Source organism: Diabrotica virgifera, chromosome 9 (assembly GCF_917563875.1).
Source record: "Diabrotica virgifera virgifera chromosome 9, PGI_DIABVI_V3a".
In the NCBI taxonomy this organism is placed as follows: Eukaryota; Metazoa; Arthropoda; class Insecta; order Coleoptera; family Chrysomelidae; genus Diabrotica; species Diabrotica virgifera.
Window position 1 is genome coordinate 182,274,196 of NC_065451.1, and position 19,496 is coordinate 182,293,691.

Consider the following 19,496-nt stretch of genomic DNA (forward strand, 5'->3'; position numbering starts at 1 on the left):
GAGTTCGATATGAACACATTTAGTGCTCATGCAAATGAAATAGGCTACGTATGCTTTGTAAAGCGGTGCCTTCCTCAAATGTGAGGACTTAATTAAGAAGAACCCCCCATAGTCCACTGAGACGACTTGGAAGGGTCTAGTGGGGAGTACACGATCGGGATGCATATCTGCCATCTGTTGAACAGAATTGGGTGTCATGAATCGGAAACAGTTTACACACTTACGAATTAAGCGTTTAATCTGTCTTAATCCGTCAATTGGCCAGTACTTCATTTTGACATACGAAAGTACTGTTTGCGCGCCTGAATGTAATAACTTATGATGAGCTTGAGTCAAGATTAGTTCTACAACTCGACATTTAGAAGGAAGTAGAATGGGGTGTTTTTGATTATACGATATGGGGGCGTGTCGGAGACGTCCTCCCACACGAATCAGCCCATCATTATGTTGTAGGAAGGGGTTGAGTTTACGAATGGCTTTATTGGTCACGAGTTTAGCATTTTTCAATTCAAGAATCTCTTTTTTAAAGTAGATACTTTGGATATACCTGATGATCGCGTGATCAGCGATCTCCATTTCGGGTGGCGTCAATATATCCGTATCTCGTGGAGAGTTATTTATTTTCTTTTTAATATTACTGATGAATCTAAAAAGATAAGCGACAATTCTTTGAATTTTACGAAAAGAAGAAGATTTAGCGAATAGATTTTCAAAGGTGTCGTTGAGTTCGTGATTTGTTGCTATGTTTGAGACAACTAACTTCCTTAATTCAGGAAGATCATCCTGAAAATGAGGAATTTGATGAAGAGAAAAATCGATGGGATTGTCTCTAATAAAGCTAGGTCCGCATAACCAGTCTTCGGTGGTCTGGGGATTATCAAAGACATTTATCCCTCTGGAAGCGGGGTCAGCGATGTTTTCGTGACTTCTGACGAAATGGAAATCACAAGGAAAAGTTTCCAACAAGGAATTGACCTTTTGAATTCTGTTTTGTACAAAAATGTTCCAAATGTGTTTTTTAGAAAGTATCCAAGACAAGGCAATTGTAGAGTCAGCAAAGAGATGAGATGAAGATATACTCAAATTTTTCTTGAAGATGTGAAAAAGTCTATGAGCCAGAGTGACTCCCAACACTATTCCACAAAGTTCCAATTTGGGGATGGTGAGTTTATTTTTTAGCGGAGAAATTTTGTTTTTAGAAGCGATAAGCCGCGACGATACAGAAAAGTCTGAGTATGTCGCTTTGAGATACACACAAGTGCTGTATATTTTTTCCGATGCGTCGGTGAAAATAATTAATTGAACATCAACAACTTTCTTTTGTAAAAGTAAGCATCGAGGTACCTTGACCTCTTCTATAGTTTTGAATGTCGATAAGAGGTTTTGCCAATTTTTCATAATGATGGGTGAGTCAATGGGTTGATCCCAGTCCAATTTCTGGGACCATATTTCCTGTATCAAGAGCTTAGCGTTCACAAGGACAGGGGATAACCATCCTAGCGGGTCATACAAAGTAGCAATGTAGGAGAGAATAGTACGTTTAGTAACAACATTAGCCAACTTGAAGATAGGAGTTTTAAACGAAAAGTGGTCGCGTTCTGAATCCCAGAATATGCCTAAGACTTTATCAGATCCCGTGAAGTTAAGACTGACTTCAGAGACGGGATTTAAATTGTGTTGAGACAGAAATTCTGAAGAACTGCAGTTCCACTTGTGGAGGAGGAAACCATGGGTTTCTAGCAAAGAAGTTAATTGTTCGAAAAGACAACTTAATTCATGAAGACTGTCAGCACCGCTGATCAGGTCATCCATATAGATAGATTCTTGCAGAACACTAGTAGCAAGTTCGTGGGTATGTTTGTTGTTGTCAGCGATGTGCTTGATAACTCTTTGAGCGATAAATGGGCTACTTGGGAGCCCGAAGGGTAATCTTTGAAATTGATAGCACCGTAAAGGCTGCTGAATATTGTCCCTAAAGAGAAAATTTAACAGAAATGTTTCAGTGGGACAAATGGCGATTTGTAGGAACATAGCCTTGATGTCGCCTACTAGTGCGAATTTAAACTGACGAAACTTAGCGAGAATGTCAAAAAGTTCATGTTGGACGACATAACCTTTGTCTATGACGTCACTGAGGGAGATTCCCGTAGACGATTTATTGTTTGGATCGAAAACTATACGAGTGGAAGTAGTAGAGTTGGATTTGAAAACGGGAAAGTGAGGGAGAAAGTAATTAGGTTTACCTGAGTCATTTAGCATTTTTAACGGCACTTGAATTATTTGTCCGTTATTGAGATATTCCGATATAATGTCCTGATATTTTTCCAATAAATCAGGGTTGAGTTGAAAACGTTTCTCGAGACTGAGAAAACGTCTTTTTGCCGAGAGAAACGAATTTCCCATGTCTATATCTTCGATAGGGAGTTTGAGATTGAGTGTGGACTCATATCGTCCATTGGGGAGAACATTAACATGTTTTACAAAATTAATTTCAGCGGGGTGATCATTAATGAGATCGGTGTTCTGAGGAGCGGCTTCTTCCAGCTCCCAGAATTTTTGTAAATGATCGGATAGTTCCTCGTTGGACACTACCGGCTCATTTACGGCGGAAGGAGTGTTATGAGAACAACAAGTAACGAGAGAGTTTGAATAAAATTCCAAAGCCTTTTTAGTATTTTTCGACTTAAGAGCAAAGTCTGGAACTGACCCTGATATCGTGTACCCGAGTAGAGTGCGTTGAAGAACGGGAAGACCTTTTCCCAAACGAATTATTTCAGGTTGAATGATATCGTTATACAGGTCTGCACCGAGCAGGATACCAATTGGGGATGTTACATGGAACATCGGATCACCTAATGGTATCTCTGAGGGTATGTTTAGTTTGCTCGCCGAAATAGAAATTTGAGGAAGCGGATTTGTTATCTTTGGGAGTACAGAGCACGAGATGTCAAAAGGAACGTCGTTAGCGACAGCGAAAATTGTTGTATCTACAATAGATTGAGACGAGGATGAGGTGGAGTTAATTCCATTGATCCGTAATTTTCCATCTCTAGTGGTGAGTGACAGTTCCTTTACGAGGTCAGCACTAATAAATGAAACCTGTGAGGCCGAGTCTAAAAGTGCCTTTGCGAAGACCCTCTTGCCGCTAGGAGCGACAAGATAGACCTGGAGTGTGCTTAATAACACCAAATGATTATCAAGCGAGGCTGCAGATAGAGCCATTGAATGTGGAGTCGAATTTTGAAGATTAACTTCCGTTTCAGGAGCTCTAACATGTGAGGGCCCCTGTTGTGAATTACCCTGTGTATGGGAGTTATTTGAGATAGCGGTTTTATTATGATTATTTGAGTTGTGTTGGCCAACAGCCGCGGAAGGGTTACTATGACCCGTTTTGTCGAAATGGAGCAACGTGTGATGACGAGATTTACAAACTATGCAAGAGAATTTGGATTTACACTGATCGAGCATGTGAGACCCAAGACAATTAATACAAAATTTATTTTGTTTGACAAAACTAAAACGTTCTTTAGAATTCAACTGCTTGAACTGAGGACAAGAGTAGATCGAGTGAGAGTCGTTGCAATAGGAACATTTCTTAGGACCTAAGCGAGGCGAAAGGTTACTGGTAGAAGTGTCTGAGGCTAGGTGTAAAGAGTGTCTGGAAGTAGTAGTCGATTTTGGTTTTGATTGAGATTGAATATTCTCAAGATGAACAACGCGTGTCTCGATTTCCCCTAGAAAATGGACAAAATCAGGGGTAGCTTGGCTACCACCGGATTGGAACTCAAGAGCCCTAATGGTAGGTGCGTCGAGTTTCTGAGTAGCGATATGTATGAGAAGTAAATGCAAGAGATCTGAAGGGGGCCTATTCAAGTTCAATAGGGCCTTGAAATTATTTGACATGACCGTATGAAAATTTCTTAATTGTGAGTGATTTGCGTTTCCAGAAATAGGAGGCGCATCAAGAATTTGAGAGATGAGAGTTTTGATAAGCGATTTAGAGTTGGCGTACCTTTGTGTCAGGTTATCCCGGGCTATTTTGTAATTGTCACCTGTGAGTGGGATATGCTCGAGAAGCGTCAAAGGCTCGGAAGTTAGAAAACTTTTGAGGTAAATGAGTTTTTCCAGATCACTTAATGTAGTATCAGATCCTATTATTGTATCAAAGGTCTCAATGAATGAATTGTATTCAGTAACTAAGCCACTAAATGGTTTTAACTGAATACGAGGGAGGTTTACTGTTCGTTGCCTAGCCATAGACTGTGAGGTTAGAGAAGAATTAGGGTCAAATTGGAGGGAGGGGGTAGCAGTCACATTAGAACTTTCAATGACCTCTAACCTTTCTTCCAATAGAGAAATTGTATCCAAATATTTATCAAAAACCACAGAGGAATCAGTAGAGGGGGTAGGTTCCTCGGGGATCGTCTCCAGCACATTTTGAGCATCGCGGAAAAGTCCGTAAGAATGTTTGAGTTGTGAAATTATTTCACGAATTTTATATTTGTTTAGAGAATTAAGAGTTGTGGGAACCGAATCAGCCAACTTGGTTATATCAAGTTTTGCGGTGAGCCTCTGTCGGTTATATTTTGATCGGTCAGCCATGTTGCGAGAATGTGAGATTAGATAGATTATTTGCAAATGTCTAAACCTATAAATCGATGCGAAAATGAGAGAATATGTACAATATATTATATATTACACGTTTAATAGTGTGAGATTGGCTTAATAGTATCACCCTGTATGAGCGCAGATTAGTATATGAAATGCAAAACTATAAAATTTCAAAATATATGCAATTTTCCAAAATGGGTATTTTTCAGCAAGTGTGAGACACCCTTAACAAGTATTTAAATTAATTAAATTGAAGGAAAAAACAATTATTTATTTTCTATAGTTTTCTAGAAGTGTAAAATGAGCTTAAGCGAAGCTAAATGTAGCAAAAACTTACAATTTATGCAAGAAAACAAAATTATTTTTAATAATTTTTGTAACCTGTGAACCAGGCTTAATCGGATTCAAAATTATAAATTTAATTTAAATCAAAAGGTTGAACAAACAATGTTAAAATTATAACACCCGTACTATCAGCCAAGAAATGAGTACACTTTTTGTATACTATAAACAGAAAAATATATTTACGAAAATAAAATAATGTAATATATGCAAATATTTTTTCATACAAACAAAACGACTCCTTTATTTGAACAAAGCAAGTAGTTTCTGAAATTGCACGTGTAGACCGGGCTTAACAACCTACCAGCTATTGTAGAGACGTGCTGGGTTAAATACTGAGAATTTGAGTGCAGAAAGAGAGGAATATTTTATTTTTGTGCCGGGGCGGCGTGGCTTGGAAATTTCCAAATGCAACAGAAAGACACTATAAATGAAAAACCGTTATTCTCAGAATAGAGATTATCAAAATATGCAAATACGAAGGACCTTGAGGATTTAATTAATAAATAATTAATATGATACGGCTCGATGGAACAGAAATGTTTAGGCAATACGTAAAGTATCCTTAACAATAGTAACCTATACTTATTGTACGGTTATAGAGTATATTCCCATAGGTAAGCTGGTTAAGAGTAGATAACGATTTTTCATATGTAATTTAAAGTATTATCTGCATAAATGGCACAAAGAATATTTGCTACGAGAGGTATATGGTTCAAAATGCATACAGTATCACGACTAATAAGTTATGTTCACATACATGTAGAGTACTTACAGTTTTATTCCTTGATGACGTGTCACATCAGAGCTCTGATTGAATTCCATAATCCATTTGGTTCATTTGTAAGGCACTCACTAATACGCTAAATAAATCATCGTCGATAATACTGAGCAGATTGAATTATCTGAGCGGTATAAAACGATAGCAAAAAAAGCCGGTAAAATGCGGCCTTTTTACGAATAGCGGGAGCGTCGATAGATTAGAGATGATTCTCGTTAGGAAGCTTTTTACGATCTGCCCCGGCGAGGGGTTCAAATGCGAGTCTCAACAATAACCTGGAGTTTCCAGAAAGGTTACATAAATACTACTTGAATTTTAAGTAATCAGTAGTACAGGGGCGTAACTAATTATTTTAGTGAGCCGTGTATAATATATTTATTGTACACACACTACACATTACTCCCCTGACTTAGTGATAAGTTATACAATTACGTGGCTAAAGGTTCTACTAAACCAAAGCCAGAATCAGAGAAAAAAAATAATATAAAAGTTTTCCTACATAAACGATAAACAAAAATCTCATTCAATACGTTTTGAAGCAACACGTGAGAGATAACTATTGTACTAACACGAATGAACATGAACACAAATAAAGAATTCAACTTGGCGCCAGGAAAGTTGTCTCTGGTTTACGTCACGGTGAGCGATAGGGATGCAAGACCATCATGCGCGTTGATTTATCTTCTTGTCATAGTATCATGGTATAGGGCTTTTCATTCACAGTCTCTCGAAACAAATGACAATCGATGAAAAGCCCTATTATTTCATTTTTCCGACTGTAAGAAAGTTGCAAGATTTCTCCGCTATTCTCGCATTCCCTCCAAGTACTTACACACTTCGAATACAAAAGTTTGTAAATTTTTATGTAAATTGAATGAAGGTAATAAAATGTTATGTATTTGAAAAAGTTTTTTTTATTGTCATAAATTGAATGGGTCCGCCGAATAACGTTGTAAGCGCCACATCACTCGTTTTTAAGGAATAGAAAAAAAGTTTTAAAATTATAACAATGACAAGCTTATACATTTTAAGGGTCGGTAATACAGTTTGTAAATTAATACAAATTACAAACTGTATTACTCGCACTCTCAAAATGTAAAAACTCACCATTATCACAATTTTAAAACTTTTTCTTCGACTTCTCGAAAACAAACAATGTAGTCTAAGAGCTGGGAGCGGATTTTGTGTGTGATAAGTAATATGGAAAAACTATACGGGGATATGTTGAATTAGTTGTGTACATAACTTTCAATAAACGGCCGGAAACCAGAGTTGGGGCCGAGGGTAGTTATAAGGGGTCAAAGTCGCGTATTTTATCATTTTTTTTTATGACGCTCATGATCGAGATAGTGTACCAAAATTTGGGAATAAGTAGGTCATGACGTACCTAAGTAAAATCTTTAGGGGCGGAACGCTGCGTGGCCGACAAAGGGGTGGGGGTAGGGGTGAATATAAAAAATATAAAGGGTTTTTTGCGCTGTTCGTGATTGAGATAGTGGGCCAAAATTTGGAAATAAGTAGATCATGACATTACTAAGTAAAATCCCCAGAGCCGGAAACCAGAGTTGGAGATGAGGGTAGTTATAAGGGGTCAAAGTCGCCGTTTTTATTATTTTTTTTTGTGACGCTCATGATCGAGAGAGTGCACCAAAATTTGGGAATAAGTAGGTCATGACGTAACTAAGTAAAATCTCCAGGAGTGGAACGCTGCGTGGTCGACAAAGGGGTATGGCAGGGGTGAATATAAAAAAATGTAAGGGTTTTTTTGCGACGTGCGTGATTGAGATATTGCACCAAAATTTGGGAATAAGTAGACCATGACATAACTAAGTAATATCCCCAGAGGCGGAAACGAGAGTGGCGGACGAGGGTACTTACAAGGGGTAAAAGTCGCTGTTTTTATTATTTTTTTTGTGGCGCTCATGATGGAGATAGTGCACCAAAATTTGGGAGTAAGTAGGTTATGACGTAACTAAGTAAAATCTTCAGGGGCGGAACGCTGCTTGGGGTACAAAGGGGTGGTAGGCAGGGGTGAGTATAAAAATATATGGGTTTTTTTTGCCGATCGTGATCGAGATAGTGCACCAAAATTTGGGAATAAGTAGATCATGACATTACTAAGTAAAATCTACAGGGGCGGAACGCTGCGTGGGGGACAAATGTTGTGCCGGGTCACAAAAAAATAATACACACTGCGACTTTGACCCCTTAAAACTAGCCTCATTCCCGGCTCTGGGGATTTTACTTAGCTAAGTCATGGTCTACTTATTCCCAAATTTGGTGCACTATCTCAATCTAGCACGTCGCAAAAAACCCCTTATATTTTTTATATTCACACCTACCCCCACCCTTTTATCGGCCGCGCAGCGTTCCACCCCTGGAGATTGTACTTAGTTACCTCATGACCTACTTATTCCCAAATTTTGGTGCACTATCTCGATCATGAGCGTCACAAAAAAAATAATAAAAACGGCGATTTTGACCCCTTATAACTACCCTCATGCCCAACTCTGGTTTCCGGCTCTGAGGATTTTACTTAGTTATGTCATGGTCTACTTATTCCCAAATTTTGGTGCACTCTCTCAATCAGGAACGACGCAAAAAACCCCTTATATTTTTTGTATTCACCCCTGCCCCATCCCTTTGTCGGCCACGCAGCGTGCCACCCCTGGAGATTTTACTTAGTTACGTCATGACCTACTTATTCCCAAATTTTGGTGCACTCTCTCGATCATGAGCGTCACAAAAAAAATAATAAAAACGGCGAGTTTGACCCCTTATAACTACCCTCATCTCTAACTCTGGTTTCCGGCTCTGGGGATTTTACTTAGTAATGTAATGATCTACTTATTCCCAAATTTTGGTTCACTATCTCAATCACGAACAGCGCAAAAAACCCTTTATATTTTTTATATTCACCCCCTACCCCCACCCCTTTGTCGGCCACACAGCGTTCCGCCCCTAGAGATTTTACTTAGTTACGTCATGACCTACTTATTCCCAAATTTTGGTGCACTATCTCGATCCTGAGCGTCATAAAAAAAATAATAAAATCCGCGACTTTGACCCCTTATAACTACCCTCGGCCCCAACTCTGGTTTCCGGCCGTTGGTGAAAGTCATGTACACAACTAATTCAACATATCCCCTTATAGTTTTTTCATATTACTTATCACGCACAAAATCCGCTTCTATCTCTCTGACTAATGTGGCGTTACGACGTTTTCGGCGGATCCCTTCAATTTTTGGTATGTTTATCATTTATACAATTGATATGAGTATAAAAAATATTGCATATACAGGGTGAGTGGGGAGGAACGCACCAAACTTTAAGACTGTATAATATACGTAATAATTAAAAATAACTCATGTTGTTATTCGATTTTCATTTGTTTCCGAGATACGGGGTGTTAAATTTTTCTTACAAACTGACGATTTGTTTATTGCTCAAAAACGGGTTGAGGTGTGCAAATTAAATTTGGTTGGTGTTAAGACATAGTTATTGCGCATTTTTTGTTACACAATTAAGAATTTTATATTCACCATTGGCGCGCGCACTAGTAATGGTCTGAAATTTTTTAAAGAAAAAATAGTACGCCACTAAGATATTTCAAATTAAAAATTATTTTTGAATTCCCTATTCAATTTCTGACAAACAATCTATTCACATGTTTGTTCATACGACGCTTCGTTTTCATGCAAAAAATAAAATATCTTAACGCTTACAAAGTATTCAAAATAAGTTTCTACACTAGGGTGGATCGATTATCGCAATATTTTAAAAAAATTAATACATTGATTTGGAATACCCACCAAAAGTTTCCTTTAGTAACGACAATAAAAAAGTGTTATTACAACTTTTTGATAAAATTACATCTTCTGCCCTCTACCGGCCTTTGAAAAACGAAAAAAAAAATGTTGGAATAATAATCGCAAAATAAAAAAAAATTGACAAATTGAATTCGAATACCCACCAAAATTTACCTTTAGTAACGACAATAAGAAAGTATTATTACGACTTTTGGATAAAATTACATCTTCTGCCCTCTACAGGCTTTTGAAAAACGAAAAAAAAAACAACTTTTTGGCATTATTAACACAAGCCCGGTCCTGGCGTCCCTGGTTTGTTTAGTATATTGGTCCCATCTTCGGGGTGCGGGGTGCTGCGATTTTGGACTTTCAAGAAACAAACTGAGAAGAGCAAGAGATCAATCAAGAAAAGGTTTTATGCAAAACTCTTCCGAAACTTTGAAGGCCATATATTTTGACGGAAGGAAAGATAAAACCTTCGTTATCGAAAATATTGAAGGCAAGCCACACACACAGAAGAACCGCACTTGAAGAGCACTGTTCAGTAGTTCAAGAGCCAGGCTCCATATTTTTAGGTCACACAGTACCCCTTTCTGGATCTGCTCTAAGCATTTATCAAATTGTGAACTATTTAGAGAGTTATAGGTAAAATCTACAAGAACTAGTGGTAGTAGGATATGACGGAACTGTAGTAAATACGTGAAGAAAAAATGGTATAATTTCTCAAATATGTATAGAGTTAAAATTAGGCCGCCCTTTACAAAGATTTATCTGTCAGCTTCACGCTAATGAATTGCTTTTACGGCATCTTTTCCAAAAGCTTGACGGTCAAACTCAAAGTCCAAGAGCTTTTGCAGGAACTATAGGAAATCAAATAGTGCATTGTGAAAATATGCCGGACTGTGAGTTACCAGAAGTAGATTTAATTGACTTAAGTGCCGATCAAAATATTTGTTTCAAATTTGTGTCGCAATTTCTACAGGGGAATGTTCTGTGGATTTATTAAACCAAAGCCCTGGAAAGTTAAGTCATTCTCGATGGCTAACGTTGGCGAATCGCATATATCGCAATACGTCTTTATGTTAGCACTGAAAATCCAACATTAGAATTAAAGGAACTGGCCAAATTTATTGTCACGATTATGCTCCTTTATGGTTTCAGATCAAATGCAATTCATCATGTGTGAATGGTGCAAAGCATGTTTTACAAACAATTAAGCGTAGTTGATACTTCGAGCAAAATTTGAAAAGTTTTCTAGACCCTATAATTCAAAGAAATGCCTATTTTGCACATCCGGAAAATCTTCTGCTATGCAGGCTGCATGACGCTCGCCCGCATATAAGAGAGCTTGCACTTCGTCGCATTCTAAATGCAAAAACTAAGACCAATAATAATTCATCTAACATCCGACCTTTTATTATTCCACAAATTAATTTTGAAGCAGAAGACTATATTGATTTTATTGATTGACAAAACAATAAAATAACTTGCCGTCCATTGCTTCAAGGTTTGAAAGTAGAGGATTTGAAAAATATTATTTCCGGATCTCCTGAGAAAATCATTGACATCGCTAGATTTCCCTGTCACACCCAATCTGTAGAGAGAATCATAAAGATCGTAACCGAAGCATCTTCGTCGGTTATTGGGTCACAAAAAAAGAGACAATTTTATTAAGGCAAAAATTGATTCGCGCAAAGATATGCCAAAATTTGAGTTCAAAAGAGACGACAAACAATAGATAATCAAAATTAAGGGGGAGGGTAAGGAGTGGGTAGAAGAATAAGTATGGCATATTTCAAAAATATTACAATTGGATATCATTTTTATAATAATAACATGTACTTATTACTTAACTTTTCAATTAAAATCAAGTTCGTATTTTTTATTTTTTTTTATTTTTTTCAACCCCCGGTAGAGGGCAGAAGATGAAATTTTTTTGAAAAATCGCAAATAAAAATTAGGTTTGTAACATTAATTGGCAACTTTTGCGCACTACTCCAAAACAGTTGTCGAAACTTCGATTTTTCGATCCACCCTATTCTACACATCCCTATAGAAATTTCATCGAAAACTTTATAAGCGTTAAGATGTGTTACTTTTTGCATGAAAACGAAGCGTCCCATGAAAAAAGGAAAATAGATTTTTTGTCACAAATTGAACGAGGAATTCGAGAAAGGTTTTTAATTAACGGGACGTAAAAATAAGACATTTAAAGTCAAGAAGTCTTCTTCTTCTTTTTTCTCAAAATGTTATTTTATGCGATTTTACAGTTATTTGGTGCATGATACTATAAATAACGTTATTTATAGTATCATGATTTGGTGTTTATTTAAACAAATTTGCATTTTCTATCGTAGAGTATCAATGGAAAAAATAATTAAATATTTTAATAGAAGGGACTCAAAATGTCATTATAAGGAATTAAAACAAGTAGTTTTGATTCAAAACACGTTTTTGATCAAATTTTAATGTAGAAAACGTTAAAATACCGTTTCTTTTTTACATTTTCCTCCATTCCCAAAATACATCATATTCGATTTGGCTTAAAATTTGCCCACGGATAGCAAAAACATAGGCCTTTAAGTGGTTAAAAGGATTTGAATTATTTTACAATACAAAAAAAGTTACATGCAACAATATCAGACTCAAAAAGTATATTATTCCAGTCGGGATAGCATTTGACCTTGCATGCCGAGCTACCCAAAATTTTATTTTTCTAAGCTTTAGGGGTGTCAATACTCGCCTAAATTTAAAATTGCGAATGAATTCTTCTGTTACGTTAGCCGCCATCTTGATTGTAAAAGAGAACCGTTTTTGTAGGACAATGTAAAAACGGTATAATGGTTACTACACTCCGTATCATGCTACACTTTACAATTTGATCAAAAACTTATTTTGAATTAAAATAACTTATAATGACATTTTTAAGTCCTTTGTATTAAAATATTATTTTTCCATTGATACTTTACGATAGAAAATGCAAATTTGTTTAATCCGTAGTCCAAATCACCGTAAAATCGCTTAAACTAACACTGTGAGGAAAAAAAAAGAAGAAGAAGAATACAATTCGACCTTAAATGTCTTACTTTTACATTCCGCAGATGCTATACACCAATTTTCAGACAAATCGGGGATCCAAAATTGAGTGATTTGAAATGGAATCACCCCTGATTATTTCATTCATTTTCCTTTTTACTCAAATAATTACATTATAGTTTTTTTGTATTTTAGGTTATCTTCAAGATGAAAACAGAATGGAAATTATGGAGAAACTCATCCAAGATTCATCTTACGAAGGAAATGACACGAGTCGCCACACTGAAGAAAAAACACTAAATAAAAACGTGAAAGTTGTGTCGGAAAAAAGACCTTACAAATGTGAAATTTGTTTTAAACAATTTAGTAAAGCAAGTAATTTGAAAAGGCATTTGATGGTTCACACTGGAGAAACGCCGTACAAGTGTGAAATTTGTTTTAAGCAATTTAGAGATGCAAGTGATGTGAAAAAACATTTGAGAATACACACTGGAGAAAAATCTCATAAGTGTGAAATTTGTTTTAAGCAATTTTGTCAAGCAACTAATTTGAAAGTACATTTGCGAATGCACACTGGGGAAAAACCTTACAAGTGTGAAATTTGTTTTAAGAAATTTAGCGCAGCAGGTACTTTGAAGCGACATTTGAGAGTGCACACTGGAGAAAAATCTTATAAGTGTGAGATTTGTTTTAAACAATTTGGTCAAGCAAGTGATTTGAAAAAACATTTAACAATTCACACTAGAGACAAACCTCATAAGTGTGAAATTTGTTTTAAGCAATTTAGTAAATCAAGTCATTTGATAAGACATTTGAGGGTTCACACTGGAGAAATGCCTTACAAGTGTGAAATTTGTTTTAAGCAATTTCGTCAAGCAACTAATTTGAAAGCACATTTGAGAGTGCACACTGGAGAAAAACCTTACAAGTGTGAAATTTGTTTTAAGAAATTTAGCGAAGCAGGTACTTTGAAGGGACATTTGAGAGTACACACTGGAGAAAAACCTCATAAGTGTGAAATTTGTTTTAAGCAATTTAGTGATGCCAGTTATGTGAAAAAACATTTGAGAATACACACTGGAGACAAATCTCATAAGTGTGAAATTTGTTTTAAGCAATTTAGTCAAGCAGGTACATTGAAAACACATTTGAGAGTGCACACTGGAGAAAAACCTTACAAGTGTGAAATTTGTTTTAAGAAATTTAGCGCAGCAGGTACTTTGAAGGGACATTTGAGAGTGCACACTGGAGAAAAATCTTATAAGTGTGAGATTTGTTTTAAACAATTTGGTGGAGCAAGTGATTTGAAAAATCATTTGAGAATACACACTGGAGACAAACCTCATAAGTGTGAAATTTGTTTTAAGCAATTTAGCAAAGCAAGTAATTTAAAAAGACATTTGAGGGTTCACACTGGAGAAACACCGTACAAGTGTGAAATTTGTTTTAAGCAATTCAGTGATGTAGGTTGTTTGAAAAAACATTTGAGAATACACACTGGAGACAAACCTCATAAGTGTGAAATTTGTTTCAAGCAATTTTCTCAAGCAACTAATTTGAAAGCACATTTGAGAGTGCACACTGGAGAAAAACCTTACAAGTGTGAAATTTGTTTTAAGAAATTTAGCGAAGCAGGTACTTTGAAGGGACATTTGAGAGTACACACTGGAGAAAAACCTCATAAGTGTGAAATTTGTTTTAAGCAATTTAGTGATGCAAGTTATGTGAAAAAACATTTGAGAATACACACTGGAGACAAATCTCATAAGTGTGAAATTTGTTTTAAGCAATTTAGTCAAGCAGGTACATTGAAAACACATTTGAGAGTGCACACTGGAGAAAAATCTTATAAGTGTGAGATTTGTTTTAAACAATTTGGTGGAGCAAGTGATTTAAAAAATCATTTGAGAATACACACTGGAGACAAACCTCATAAGTGTGAAATTTGTTTTAAGCAATTTAGCAAAGCAAGTAATTTAAAAAGACATTTGAGGGTTCATACTGGAGAAACACCGTACAAGTGTGAAATTTGTTTTAAGCAATTCAGTGATGCAGGTGGTTTGAAACAACATTTGAGAATACACACTGGAGACAAACCTCATAAGTGTGAAATTTGTTTCAAGCCATTTTCTCAAGCAACTAATTTGAAAGCACATTTGAGAGTGCACACTGGAGAAAAACCTTACAAGTGTGAAATTTGTTTTAAGAAATTTAGCGAAGCAGGTGCTTTGAAGGGACATTTGAGAGTGCACACTGGAGAAAAATCTTATAAGTGTGAGATTTGTTTTAAACAATTTGGTCGAGCAGGTGATTTGAAAAAACATTTGAGAATACACACTGGAGACAAACCTCATAAGTGTGAAATTTGTTTTAAGCAATTTAGCGAAGCAATTAATTTAAAAACACATTTGAGGGTTCACACTGGAGAAACTCCGTACAAGTGCGAGATTTGTTTTAAGCAGTTTTCTCAAAGACATCGTTTGAAAGATCATTTAAGAATACACACCGGAGGGAGAAACACCATACAAGTGTGAAATTTGTTTTGAGCAATTCAGTCAAGCAGGTCATTTCAAACAGCATTTAAGGTTACACACTGGAGAAAAACCTTACAAGTGTGAAATTTACAGCATACAAACACAGCATAGGTATCAGTGATAACCCATATTGCGCCTGTGGTGGAATGGGAGATCTACAGCACCTCATATTGGAGTGTGGACAGTATAGACAAAATATTAAAGTAATGTATGAAAAGTTAATTAATCTAAATTGTCCTTTACCTGTCAATTTAAACGAAATTCTTTTTCCAAAAAATAAGCAGACGTTACAATGTCTTTACGAATATGTAACGTCCTGTAAATTTAAATTTTAAATAGGCTTAGATAATAAAATTAAAAATTGTAAAAATATCACACAAAATAATTGAAAAATGTATCCATTAACATATTATAACACCCTGTAAATTTAGATAATAAGTAGATTTAGATATTAACTTAAAATTGTTATAGTACTACCATAAAAAAAACAAATAGTCTGGCTCAGGGGTGGCGAACGTGCGGCCTTAAGGCCGCATGTGGCCTTTTCATAAATTAAAAATTATAAAAATTTTACGATACTAAACGATAAAAAAAGTTTACGATACTAAAAATACCATTAGTAATCATTTATTCAAACAAAAAAATTGTATCAAATACCGTTCAATTATTGGAAGGTTCACTAAGAAGGAAATGTCACATTCTATCTGCTATCACCTCGATTCCTTCCCCGCGCTATAAACTGTTTGGCTTCAAATTTCGGTGAACAAAGAGTAGAGCATGCCTAGTTCATCTTTATTTATACGTCCATGAAAACGATCCTCGCAGTTGCATAAAGGAACGCAGCCAAGTAACGTCGAGGCAACGAAATTGCCGGTGTATAACTGTATCAACTTTACTAAATGTTGTTTATTTTTTGAATAAGGTAAGTTGTAAGATAATATATATTACAAACATCGAACAATGTTTTCTATTTTATTGTAGTAAAATACGGGTCAATTAATTTTAAATTTTAGTAATCATTGCACAATTTAAAAATTTTTATCAGTTGAACAATTATTAATATAATTTTTTTTTCTGTGAAAGCAAACTTATGTAAAAAAAATGTGGATTTTGATTTCAGTCCAGGGCCCCCGCTACCATATGTGCAATGTACACGGGCGCCATCCTTCGGGGGCGCCAAAACCGAGGGTAAAAAATTGCAAAAATATTTACAAAAAAAATCAAAAAGAAAAAATTAATTTTAAAATAAAAGTTGAGAAATTAAATAGTTCAGTTTTACTTTTTTTGGATGACATTATTAGTCTTTCTATAGATATAAAATAAAAAATCACGCTATAAAAATAACAAACACCCATTCCGTAGACAAAAATGTAGATAAGAAATACCTAACTCCTAACTATTTTATGCCCTATTTAAGTGTAACAAGATGGTCCAGCAGAATTAATTCAATAAACCCCTTAAAATTTATTCAATTAAGATTTGCTATGGTGTTGCAATGGTGTTATTTGTTCCTATTTTGCTTTATTTGAAGCACCTACCTACCTACCTTCAAAAAAATAAATAAAAAACATTATCTTAAGCCTTAAGGGGCGCCAAAATCCTTTTTTGCACACAGGCGCCAGTAGTTCTTACGGGGGCAATGTTTCAGTCCATTTCTCCCGTATTTTCTCCCGAATTCTTTCATGTTTTGGAAGTACATATTGTTGCGAGGCAACATTTTCATGCATGACTCAAATTAAAACACGCCTAAGAAGTCAAATAAGTGATGTTCATTTGGAAGATCAACTTAAATTACGTACCACGTCAATTGAACCAAATATTTCTTTTTTGTCATCCAATAAACAACCACAGAAATCCCATTAAATTTTCTGGATCGTAAAATTAAATGTAAAATTTTTTGGAATTTATTAATTGTATGCCATTTTAAAAAATAAACTATTAATTGCAAAGAAAATTATGTATTTTAATTTTGCATATAAATCCCTTTAATTAAATCGTATATATATGGATGCGGCCTTCTCAAAAATGGTAAAATGAAAATTGGCCTTCTAATATAAAAAGGTTCGCACCCCTGAGTCTGGCTAATTGGCTATGTCAAAGCCATTAATAAAAAAAAGTGTGAAATTATTTGTTTTAAGCAATTTAGTCAAGCAGGTGCTTTGAAAGGACATTTGAGAGTGCACACTGTGTGCAGTGATAAAACCTCATAAGTGTGAAATTTGTTTTAAAAGAATAAGATAAAAGATTGCTGATGTTAACTAGTTACCAGAAGGGTAATGTTTAGGTCAATTAAACCCAAATATAAGTTTCGAGACTGTTCCCTATGAATCCTATGATTAAGCGGATGGGTGCGCATTTTCGGCTGCAATGCTATTCAAATGGGGATTTATTTTTTTCGAATCCTGAGAAAACTAATAAGTATTTTTTAAAAATTTAAACGCAGAATGAAATATTATGTTCTTACCGAGGGCCGAAAGTCCCTGAAAACTTCTATAATGTGTATTTTAATAAGTTACAGGGGTGAAAAACTAAGAGAAAAAGTAGTGTGATTTTTAATTCCAAATATCTCATTCAAAAGAAAGTTTTTATTTATTCTAAGGGACTTTCGGCCCTCGATAATAATTTAGTCTTTCATTCTGCGTTTAAATTTTTTTAAAAATATTTATTAGTTTTTTCAGGATTCGAAAAAATGGACACCATGTCCGTGGTGACATTTTCCAAATCGAACATTCGCTATCTTTGTCATACAACGCACTGAGTCAAATAGAATATGATGACAAGACACTGACAGTTTTAAATATTTGACATGGCATCGGGAATATTTTGAGTTGTTGATTAAATAATTGTGAATTGTGAAAAACTTCAAATTTATTTACAGTAGAGCGTCTATAATCCGAACCCTGGTAATCCGAATGTTCTCTAATCTGAATACAAAAAAATTATAAAATTAAAAAATATGATCGCAGACCGAATTTTTGGATTTAATATGACAATATGGGCAAAATATGACCGCGGATTTTTGTTTTGTTTATGCAGAAATACATACAATATATTTGTTTATCATGCAGGTGTTTTATTCCTTGTAACTAAAACGTATGTACATATGTACTATGTTTATGAGCTTTGTATGTATTTTGAACATATGTTCGATGATCCGAACAATTTGATAATCCGAACTAACCCTGTACCAATTAGTTCGGATTATCGACGCTCTACTGTAATTGATTTAATACGTGAACTTAATAAAAAGTTATTTATTGGTTATTATTTAGGGAAGATCCAAGCAGAGAATACGTCAGGATATATTCTGTGATCCGAGTATTTTATTGTTAAAGATGTTAATTGTAAGCGTTCCATAGTAATAATATATTATTAAAAAATCACTTTAACGCTTTTGCTCTTTTCTCTATTGAGTATTGGTTGTTGTTGTACATATAAATTATTACAATCACTGAATACATAGTTAGTGAAAAAATGATCACATTTATTAACTCAATTAAAATTTGCAATTATACAAATAACAGTTATCCAAGAACATTCAAAAGCCATCTCTTTAAAGTTAATGATACATTGTCAAGTAGAATGACATTCTAGTAATGTTTACATATCCATACCAGTGTGAATTTTACTACACGTAATTTGCTGTGTAAAGACAGAAGTAGGGATAGCCGTAAAATATTTGCGAATTATGTACCGATGGCCTTAAAACAATCGAATACATGGTTCAGATCCCCGATGGACTCGTTATTACACGAACAGAAGGAAGTTTCGTAGATTCCAATCCTATGTAGATGCTCTGGAAAAAGGCCATAGTTAAGTTCTAGCCGAGTTATTAATGAGGAATGTACTTTGTTATAATTGTAGTTAAAATGAGAAATATTTTTAGGAAATAATGGATGAATAGAAAATAGTATATTGTACAGCAAGAGAGAAAAAAGACATATTTCTCACGAGCGCAGAAGTTTGTTCGAGCCGAGGCACGAGGCGAGTGCCGCAAATCAAGCGAGAGAGAAATATGTCATTTTCTATCGTGTTGTACACTGTACTTTTTCTATGGATGCGTTTTTGTCAAGAGTTCAAACTTCAAAATTAAATAATTTAGGTATATTATATGCCTAAATTAAAATAAAATACATATATACACATAAGTATTTAATATTCTTAATATTTATATACTTTATTTATTTAAAATTATAATTCACAGTTGAACAGTCTTAAAAGATAATTTTTGATAAGTTTTGACAAGTTTGAACACATTTTGTTTGACAAAAATACTTGTGTTTGTATTGTGCATGTTACCATGGAAATGGCGATCATATGTATGTAAACCGGGGGTGAACCCGTGAGAAAAAATATTTCTCACTGCAATGGCCGACTTTTCTC

The 19,496-nt window shown here is 35.0% G+C and overlaps 1 protein-coding gene across 1 annotated transcript in view; it reads left to right on the forward strand.

Moving 5' to 3' along the window:
* Positions 1-18,456, forward strand: part of LOC126891875 (zinc finger protein 271-like) — a 52,176-nt gene extending 33,720 nt beyond the window's left edge. The window contains exon 2 of the mRNA XM_050661211.1: positions 12,775-18,456. Within this exon, the coding sequence (XP_050517168.1) occupies positions 12,775-15,113 (2,339 nt within the window). The 3' untranslated portion in view covers positions 15,114-18,456. The remainder of the gene's footprint in view (positions 1-12,774) is intronic.
* Positions 18,457-19,496: the final 1,040 nt, after the last annotated feature.